The sequence below is a fragment of the Arachis stenosperma genome, chromosome 1 (genome assembly GCF_014773155.1).
Source record: "Arachis stenosperma cultivar V10309 chromosome 1, arast.V10309.gnm1.PFL2, whole genome shotgun sequence".
In the NCBI taxonomy this organism is placed as follows: domain Eukaryota; kingdom Viridiplantae; phylum Streptophyta; class Magnoliopsida; order Fabales; family Fabaceae; genus Arachis; species Arachis stenosperma.
In genome coordinates this window covers 265,053-275,788 of record NC_080377.1, presented here as the reverse complement: position 1 = coordinate 275,788, position 10,736 = coordinate 265,053, and the positions used below count along the sequence as shown (strand labels likewise).

Here is a 10,736-nt window from a genome sequence, read left to right as displayed (position 1 = left end):
ACACTCTTACAGTCCTCACTCTCTGACAGTTGTTGTTGTGATGGGAGCAGGAATTGCGCCTCAACAGGATAGTGATGACGATTTGCAAGACCAACATAATTTTCCCCTACTCCTCCATGTTGTGGTGGTTCTTGTTGCAACTGATGGTGATAAGTTCCACCACTGTCAAATGTCCCCAAACCCAAACAAGGTGCCAGCTCACCTCCTTGACCGCCTGAATGTGCAGCCATCTGGGCAAAAACTCCATTTCCACGGCCATCACCGTCGGCTGTGACAACTGAAACCGGACTTGCAGCTGCCACAGGTTCAATAATCCCAGTAGCAGCGTTGTATCTTAGATACTCCTGCTGCTGCTGCTGCTGTTCATAGTTTCTCACCATCATGTCATGTTGCTGTGCTGCGAGTTGTTGGGCCTCCAACAACTCGCGCTGCTCTGGATCCAGGTCGGCATTAGCATTCATTGTTCCATTATGCTGCACAGAAGATGGTGGCATCAAAGACTGAATAACATTTGGGCCGTAAGGCGGGCCGAAAAGAGCAGCAGACGAAGACGGCGGCTTTCCTTGAGGGTAAAGTGGGAGCCCTCGAATTCCATGAGGGGAGAACGGACCCTGAATGCCTTGTGGGTTGATGTAGGCGCTGAGTTCGCTCTTGGCGTGGAGGAGGTCCATTTGTATTTGCTGCAGGCGCTGTTGGAGGATGACGATGTGTCTGACGCACCCGTACACTGGGCTGTCGAGGCGCGCCTCCGCCTCGAACGCAAGGGACGTCACCGCATCTTCCCGCTGGCAGGGGCTAAGATCGTTGAGGATCTTGCCGATGTTGCTGGCGCCGAAGACTCGATGGACGCTTGCGAAGCGCTGTGGGTTGTCCGGCGGGAAATATGGTGCGAAAATGCACTCTTGTGTGCACTTCCGACGAAGGAACTTGCACGCCGCGCATGGCGAATTCGTCGATGACATTCTCCTTTTTCTTCACTCTTCCTTTTTTATTATTTTTTACATACAATTGAGTTTCGATTGTGTTACTATTATCGTTTGTTTCTTCAAATAAAGAAATATGATTTGCATTGCAAATTAAAGAAATTGATGAACAAAGTTATAGATCAAATCTCATAACTGCAGGAGTTTGTTGGGAACAACATCAGGTTAAAAGGATAGTTTTACACGTATATATTGATTAATAAATATATTTTTTATGTTTTTTTTTAAAATACTATTTTTAGGATAAATCATAGATATAAATCAAATGAAAACATATATTACACAATTCTACCAAATTCAAAAACGTTATAAGAATTTACTAGAAGGACAATTTCATGTAGTTTGAATGAAGTTCATTCGAATTACACAAACCAAAAGTAATTCAAAGCAATCAAATTCAAATTACAAATAATCAATATAAATAGAATTGGACCAATTCGAATTATGCATGCATGAATTCAAGAGATAATTCGAATCACCTTAATTCCAATTATACACGTTTTGTGATATAATTTACAATACTTTTCTACCCATTCTTTTATTAAAAAATTAATAATTGAAAAATAAAAAAAATTATTAAAAAATTAAAAAATAAAATATATAACTCATGATATATAACTCAAATCTCATGCATTTTACTATTTTTTTTTCAAAATATTTTTTTTTAAACTCAGTGAACAATACATGAAATTTCTCTTTTTTTAAAAAAAAAATAAATTTTTAAAATAGATGTAAACTATAAAGTAAATAACTAAACTAGAAAACAAGAAAATCCTACTAGCGATCATGCAAAAGCAGAAATAGAAAATAGGAAATAAAAAATGCTGGAAGAACAGAAGATAAGATAAGACAAGGGATAATGAAATTTAACCACTTTAGTTATGGTGGCTGCTACTCCCTCCTCAGGTTGTGCTCTTCTATAAAGATGATTCACCTTTCTTTGATAACATTGATGATAATATAAACCGAGAGCTTGCTCTACAATACCAAACTTAAAACTTTATTTGTCCCCAAGCAAAGAAAATTGAAAATGAAAAGGGACATGAAGAGCACACAAATGAGCATAAAGAAAACGATAAAAGTGATAGAAGTGGAAGAAAAATTTAAATTTAAAACTCTCTTTTTTTTTTCTTTTTTTACCCCTTCTGTGGCGTTAAACGTCCAATATAGACGTAAAACACCCCAAGGGGACTAAATTCTCCCAAGCAAACGTCCAGCTTGGATGTAAAATGCCCAAATGCTCACATCCTCCCTTGGCGCTAAATGCCAGACTGGTGTTTGGCGCCACCAGGGGATATCCTCCAGGGTATTCTGTTTTTCTGTCTAAGTCTTCCTGTCCCTGTTCTAAGTGTTGTACATGATCACAAACATTAGAAAACCTAAGAAAACTTTGAAAATTAATGAAAAATAAAATAAATCAAACCAAAATAAAACTGAAATAATCTAAAGGATACTTATGGTTGAGTTGCCTCCCAACAAGCATTTTTTTACTGTCACTAGCTTGACGGTCAGTTCCTTCAAGGAGGAAGATAGTCATAGAGGCTTAAATCCTCACCCCTTGTTGGGAGCTTCTCTCCTACGCTCCCATGGATCAGCTTAATATGCTCAAGAGATAGGATATAGTTCAATGTATAAGGCTGGATTAGACTTGCAGTGAATACCACCCTCATCCTTGGTGAGAAGCTTTCAGTAGGGATCTTTTTATTCCTCCATCCCCTAGGCATCTCCCTCTTGGGACCATGACTGACGTTTAGTGCCAGATTTGGCAGTGATTCCAGAAGAAAAGTGTAAACTATTATATATCGTTGGAAAACTTTGAAAATTGGATTTCTAACGTCGTTAAGACCGTGTAAATTGGACCTATAAATCTCATGTTATGCTAGTTGGAGTGCAAGGAGGTCAGGATTAACAGTAAAACACCAAAACAACTCAAAGCAGCATTCAAAAAAATTTGTTGCTGTAAATATTTAATAAAATATAATAAAAAAATAACTGAAAAATGTTATGAAAAAGGGTATAAAATATTTATGTATCAGTAGTTAGCGAGATTCGATGAGGGGAATCGTCAATCAACCCATTTGGACCTCTTTGGATTGTCAATCTATGGCTCAAATCGGTATTCGAACCTCAACTCACTGTCTCTTACGAGTTTTCCAGAACTCCTCTTGAAGGCATTTGACTGTCTACTCTTTTATGATCGAAATCAAAGGGTATGTCTTCTATTAATGCATTTTGTCATTTTATTAAACAACTCCTTAACATAAAAGACAACAATGATTCTTCATATCATGCTAACCCATTGTCATGTCGAAAGAGCACTATGGGTTACCTCCATTCTCTCACCAGCCTCAAATCGGAAAACCAGAAGCCCTTGATGAGCTATGGTCGGAAACTTTAACTCCTCAAGTCCTTCCTGTCGAACTTCCGCATGAGTCGACCATGACTTTGAAAATAAACTTATCACTTATTCCCCACAATATGTGTCGAGACAATTTGGTTTGGCACATGCATTTTGTATCAAATTCCTGAAACGAACACAATTGTTAGTATAATGTCCAGAAACTTGATGAAATTTGCACAACTTTTTATTTCTAATTTTAGAAATAGATGGCATTATTTTTTCTTCAGGAAGTATAAGCTATTTATCGTTTAACAGCATGTCGAAAATCTGTTAAGCTTTTCTTAGGTCGAAAGAATAATTCTTTCCTCCTAACAAATGAGTCTTTTCTTTTGCCGAATTAAGAGATCGACACACATAAGGAGGCCCATCTTGTAATTCTGCAGTAAAAGCAGATTCACTGTTCAACTCTTCTTCACTCATGCTGTCAACGTAGTTAACCTTTTTATTTTCTTTTGTTCGACCCTAACTCTTCTTTTTCTTTATTTAACTTTTCAATTTTCTGAACTTTATCAACCAACTGAGCCAGGTAAAAAAATTGTTGGTTTACCAATTTCTTTCGAATATTGAAACCGAGCCCGTTGATAGCAATCTTGACTATTTCTGGTTCAGGAATAGGTGTGAAATATTTATTTTTCATATTCTTGAACCGGATAAGATAGTCATTGATTGACTCAGTTTTTTTCTCTATTCACTATGAACAAGTTGGATAAAGTCACCTTCATTTCTCTCCTAAGGAATTGATCATGAAAACTTCTTTCTAATTGAACCCAACTATGAATCGAATTAAGTTGTAAATTTGAAAACTAAGTGAAAGTGTTCTTTGTCAGTGAAGAAGGAAAATATCTCATTTTCAAATATTCATTATTAGCCAATTCGCCTATTTTGACTGAATATCAAGCGATGTGCTCTATAGTCGATTTTCCACTTTTTCCAACAAACTTTGTAAGAGATTTAGGGGTTTTGACTCCCCTAGAGAATTCATCCTATAAAACATAATCTAGAAAAAGGGGATATAAAATAAGGTTGATTGTCACCCCAATATTCAATCCTGCTCGATTCAAGATTTGCTCGACAGCTTGAGTTATATTTTGACCATAAGCATGAGCAACATTGTTTGCTCCGGCTTCGTTCAATATCTTTAGTTCTAGTCTCTAATCATCAAACATGATACTAAGTTCCAATCTCCTAGTCTCAATTCCGGTCTCTACAAACAATCGCAACCTTAGAAAATAAAACAGAGTATGACATACATAAATATCCTAAAAGCTATATGTAATGGAATAATGAACGTTAACCACACCAAGATGCTTGTGAATGAATAATTTTTTGGTAGGGTCGAGGTTTTGTCTCGCCTGTTCAATGCCTAAATAATGTGGGGAGACCCACCTGATTGTAAATTCTGTTTCTCAATGGGGGCATTAAGCTCTTTGATGATTGTCGACAGCCTTGAATGATTTCGCCCATGAAACATTTATGCTGACTATACACAATTAAGAAGCCATATTTGGACTCATTCTCGAATAACGTCGAGTTATAGGTAGTCAACCGATGCGTGAGATTATGGGCTACATAGGACAGATACGCATTATGTTGTTTGATGGGTATTCTTCATGATTTGCGATTTGCACATATTCTTTGTGACTGTGTTATGTGCTTGATTCTCTATTATTATGCTATGTGATTTCTCTATGTTTGTCTATTATTACTGCTATCTATTTACTGAGATTGTAGATTGTGGTACAATTAAAGAAAGACTAAGATTATGCTAAGCTAGGGACACGAGACTTTGAACCTAGGATCAATCTAGTATACGCAGAAATGATTAAACGCTAAAGCTTTGTACTAGAACCAATAATCATCGCAACCTTTTTTTATTGGTACCTTACTGGAAATCGTAGGTTCTCACCCTCTTTTCTATAGATGAAACCAATGGTAATGTTTACTGAACACTAAGACTGCTTTTTGCTACAACCTAGACCACGAAATACGTTTAGCATTTTGAAAGACACCTGATACCATGTAAAGCCTTCAAGACTATAGTATTTTTCCTTCTGTTTATTAGCATTTTTCTTGAGGAATATGATTTTCCTGTTTTTTGTTAGCCTAGTAGTAGACTAAGGGCTTTCTGAATGATCTTGGACTTAGGGTGTCATATATTCATAACCATAAAATGACTGGATACTAACACCTGACGATTAGCATTTATAATGACATGATAATGATAAAAGTAGTTGGGTCGTCACAAGAAGTCCCATTTCTAGTATTTTGATAATCTATTTATAGAAATCTTCTGTGTTTAGATTTGCATTTCTTGGAGGTTAAGCTTATTTACCCATGTTTAGGCTCTTTTTGATCATCTAGCAATTTCACCTACCATTTAAATCTTTTTGGGAATTAAAAAATTCTACCCATGTTCTGAAAAGTGATTACTTCTTTAAATACCAAATTTTTTCTCCACATTAGGCAATTACATCTAGACTAGAAAATTAAGCATATATTTTTTTTAATTGTAGGCCTCTGTCGTCTTCAACTACCCCCAATGAACTATCCACTTCATCAATTTTGGCCAAGTGTTGCTTCAACATGTTTTCGATTCCTCTTCTCGAGTTCTTGATTCCTTTAACCTCTTCTAGACCTCTAAAGTGCTTGTTCGACTCTTGTTATGGAGCCTTTGGATCTTACTACAACTACCTTCCTCTTTCGACATTAATCTTCTACATTCAAATTCGAGATTTTTCTTCCTTTCTTTAATCTTGATATGAGCTTGTGTTTCTTGGTATGATGTTAAGATGAACCATCAAGACTCCATACCATGTGCTTTAATATTCTAGAGCTATTTTGACCTTGCTCATGTTTGGTCAAAATAAACTTCCATACCAACAATTAAAAATGATGTTTTAACTGTTTTTTTTTTGTGGAGTGATTTATTTGTATTTTCTTTCTCATCAAGTTGTAATACGAAAAAATGTATATGTAATTTCTGCTTTAATTTCATTTTATAATTTTTTTTCAATAGATTTTTCATTACCTTCTACTATTTTTACCTAATTTTTCTTAATCAGAGAGTATTTTATTAGACTTCTAATATTTTTTCAAGAGATAATAATAGTATCCAAAATTTTCCATCACTTTGTTTTTTTTTTTTTTTATATTACACTATAATGCATACACCTTTCTCTTCTCATGGGTTTCATATAATCACTTCCTAGTGATAGCTTGGATTCGAATCCGGTACACTTTTCAGCAAAACATACATACCATTAGTCACCAGAATAGGTCTAGTGCGACAAACCTCTTTTGTTTTTTGTTTTTTTGGTCGGATGGATTGAACCGTTTTTAATTCTAGGCATCGCACTCTGACACACATATTTAAAGGTTCTATCTATTAGTTGAACTTGAACACCACCAAAATTTAAACTCGGATGTAACATATTAAGCCACTCAACTAAAGCCTCACTTGCAGACCTCATTTGTTTTTTTTTTTTTTTGGTCATGAGACCTCATTTGTTTAGAGTTAAGAAAATTTGTCGCAAGGTATTGGGCCAAATGATCTAGCGCTAGGCCCATAACATCTCATCTAGTAGGTTCCTGAGACAATGGTTACCAAACCCAGAGGTGAGAAAAAACAAAAAAAACCTTAACGGCTTAACCCCTTAATTCTCAAAACCCTCTCTCTCTCTCTCTGCCAAACCCCATTTCCGCATTGCAGCAGGAACACTGATAAAAAGACGCTCATGGCGCAGCGGTGGCGCTCCGCCGCCGGTCACCTCAGAACGGTGGCGGCGGATACCCGTCGGGGACCATCATCATTCCGGAGTTCTTGTTACCACACGATCCAAGCGATCCCGAGAGAGTTCACCGGCAGCAGAGTCTCTGCAAGGGAAAGAACGCAAGGTCGAATCCCTGCCGTGGTTTTCTTCCAGAACCTTCTAGAAAAGGATCCTACAATTCGGCCTTCATTTTCGTCGAAGAAGCATTTGGTCACCGTTGAGAGGAAGCAAATTAAGACCATACTCAAATCCCCTGACGACGCCTTTTCCTTTTGCTCCACACGTTTTCCTCTGCAGATCCGTGCTGGCTCAGGATCCTCCCATTTGCTTGAATCCGGAACTGTTCTTCCCATCAAGGTTTTCTACTTCAATATATATTTTCAAAAATGATTTTTTTTTTTTCATTTTATTTTCAGACTTCTGTGATATTTCATTTAGGTGCTATTTTGTTGGAATTATCTTTTTTCGTGCCAAAATAGTGGTTTGCTCTTTTTTAATTTTTCAACACAAAAATGGAATGCGATTTATTTATTTTTTAATATTTATGTGGCCTGTAGATTCACAGGGACGAGGAGAGTGGGAAGGTTCTGAATCTGGTGTTTGTTTGGGCTGAAGATGGGATGAATTTGAAGGTTGATGTTCCGGTTGTGTTCAAAGGCGAAGATGTTTGTCTTGGTGTTCAGAAAGGTACTTCTTTTTGGCTTTCATCTACAGTTTTTGGTGTGTAAATTTCAGTCACTGTGACAATTTAGGCGTCATTTGACAATATTTGGGTTAGTAGGGAATGGAATATGAATATGATCAACACTACTTAGTTGCTTGCTTAAAGTGGTTTTGATGAATTATATATATATAGTTTTAGATCAAGGTCTTTAGTGCAAGTATCATGAATAAACAATAACAATAAACGCATAAAACTAGGCCGAGAAAATTTGCAGTGCCAGAGCCAAATTCTGTTGATATTGATGATGACATCACACTATTCATGGTGATGTGGTGCCTATCTCCGGGAGTTTGGTAGAAGATGGAAGGAAAGGGTTGGGAAGGAAAGGGATGAAGCAACAGACCTTATTCACACACCCCATTTGGGGGGTCACAAAATACAATGTGCGCAATGGCAAGGAGCGGCTTCAGTGTCCTTCGCTTTCCTTGTCCCTTCCTCCTAATAAACCTCTTCCAAACATGATCTTGTTGAACTGCTCATGCCACTCACCCTTCAGTCCTCTGCCAACACTTCCAAAGTATTTTTCTTGGCTGAGGGACGCTGTAGGTTTTAAATATTTATCAATTGTAATTTTTTTTATGAGATTGGCAAATGTCAAATTTCTTGGAAAAATACTTTGCTATTAAAATTTGCATATGTTAAACATGAATTAAAGATATAAGAACTTCCAACAATTTAGACATAGATTGTTCTTTGTTATCCATTTTTCAAATGATTTTGGCATAACTTTAGTGTCGAAGATATTGAGGATATCATAAATGTAATTGCACACCTTCCGTTCTTTTATTTTCCCTTCATTTTAATTATGTGGACCTTTTTCTCTATAATCTATTCCCCATTTTTAAGCTGTTTGGAAAGTTTTATGTGAAATTGAAAAATATGGAACTTCAGCAATCTCTCAGTGTGAACAAGAGCAATTTTTAACTCTTTATTTCAAAGGTTTGTAATCATTGAATTAGCATTTAGCAAATAAATTGCTATGTAAGACCTCTATGTGATAGACAGCAAGTTGATTGCGTTTCTGTTGGGGATCATGCCTCTTATTCGGCCTTGGTACTAGTAGTCAAAAGGGCATGAAAGAAGGTAGTAGATTGGTAGAAGGCATTTGTTGAGTAGATAGGAACCAAACGAACTAGGAGTCTAGGAGAATAAAGGATCTCCAAATTAATTGGGAATTTTTCTACCCAAATGAGACTTTGTAGGAATTTGTCAAAGCAGTTCTCCGAGGAAGAAGAGCACGAGTATGTATGGTTGTTTGGATAATGAAAAGAACACACTCTAAAAGGAGGCAATTGAACTAAGAGTCTAAGACAATGTGTTCTTGACATTTTCTTTGAATTAATACTTTCTTCCATTTTCTTGCTCTATTTTGAGAAGATACTATAATCAGTTTTTACAAAAGTTCTGAAAATATATCTGTTTGAAATTTGGATTATTTTTAAAAATACAAATTATACAATATGTGAAAACTGAAAAGTGATTGTTTAACCCCAAGAAACTTATGTTATGCTAAAAGAAAGAATCATGTCCAAGGGCACCCTTAGATGTTTTGCATGTTAACATCCTGAGTTAAGCCCTTCAATGGACTGTTTGCATGTTACCTTGTGAAAATATGGGCAACATGGAAATTCTGGATTTAGATGCCTTCTACGTGGGGTTATCTTGTTGCCTTTCTTTTATTGATTCTAATATCTTCCAGTACCAATCAAACTTTTATTTCAATATCACTCTTTATAGCAATTCATTTTTTCATTCATTATTAGCACACTGTGTGTTTTATTAGCTTGTAATATTCTTTTCACAATGGCCATTTATTACAGAGAGCTGTGTTTAAAAATTTATAATCAATTCCCGATAGTGTAAAAGACGATTTAGCGTGCCACTTAAAATATCTGGTCTTTTTTTAAATAGCTAAGTTGGCTTCAATGTGTTATAGTGCTAGCATGATATTAACTTTGAATGCCTTTACAGGGGGGATGTTAAATAAGATCAGAACTAGCGTAAAATATCTCTGTCCATCAGAGCACATTCCTTCGAAAATTGAGGTGGACGTGAGTAATCTTGATATTGAAGATAAGATATTCATCCGCGATATTGAGGTTCATCCATCCTTGAAGCTTCTGAGCAAGAATGAAAACATGCCCATATGTAAAGTAGTTCCAACAAGTTTGGGACACCAAGCGAAGGAGGATCAATGATCTCAGAGTCCTTATATGTTATATTATTCAACAGGAGAAATGCCAAGGAACAGATTCAATTTCCAAATAAAGAGGTGTAGTTTGGTGGGTATGCTGTAGCAGCGATGAGTGCAAGCACCTGCATGTTACAACTGTTTTATATTAGTATAGGCGGCTTTTGAATTTTGATTTCCATGCAATTTCTTATCGCATTTACGACTTAGATAAAGTTCTTGAAGATGAATTGCCATGCAAGTCTCCAAACGTCTGTTTACACAGGACCATCTTAGATTGACCCAATTTCTCTTCCCAAACCTATCTTTCTTTAATGATGTTGGGAGTACTGTGGAACAAGATTAAATCTTCATTTTGGTCCTGAAAGTTATTTCTCTCTAACATCTTAGACTAAAATTACAATTTAGTTTCTGAAATTAAAAAGTTATTCAATCAGTATCAAATATATATATTTTTACGTATAGTGGGAATTGAAGACAAGTTTGGTGTATACATTTTTTTCCCCTAAAATACTCTATTATTAGAGTAAATTATATATTTTTGTTATTTAATTTCATAAACTTATCATACTAATATCAATTAAGATATGTGTTGTAGTATCACTTAACGTTCCACATTAATAAATTTTGGTGTTGTCAACAAAAAAAATAACAGAAAAACTAATTT

At 35.9% G+C, this 10,736-nt stretch overlaps 1 protein-coding gene across 1 annotated transcript; it reads left to right on the top strand.

Moving 5' to 3' along the window:
* The first annotated feature begins 7,019 nt into the window (after nt 1-7,019).
* On the top strand, nt 7,020-10,305 carry LOC130941232 (uncharacterized). The gene is made up of 3 exons (XM_057869680.1): nt 7,020-7,511; nt 7,712-7,841; nt 9,850-10,305. The coding sequence occupies exons 1-3, from the start codon at nt 7,119-7,121 to the stop codon at nt 10,074-10,076; spliced, it is 750 nt and encodes a 249-aa protein (XP_057725663.1). The 5' UTR covers nt 7,020-7,118; the 3' UTR covers nt 10,077-10,305.
* The last annotated feature ends 431 nt before the right edge of the window (nt 10,306-10,736 follow it).

Coding starts and splice junctions, on each gene's coding strand:
- LOC130941232 (XM_057869680.1), top strand. CDS start 7,119: ATGGCGCAGCGGTGGCGCTCCGCCGCCGGTCACCTCAGAACGGTGGCG. Junction 7,512..7,711: donor GAACTGTTCTTCCCATCAAG/GTTTTCTACTTC, acceptor TGTGGCCTGTAG/ATTCACAGGGACGAGGAGAG. Junction 7,842..9,849: donor TTGTCTTGGTGTTCAGAAAG/GTACTTCTTTTT, acceptor ATGCCTTTACAG/GGGGGATGTTAAATAAGATC.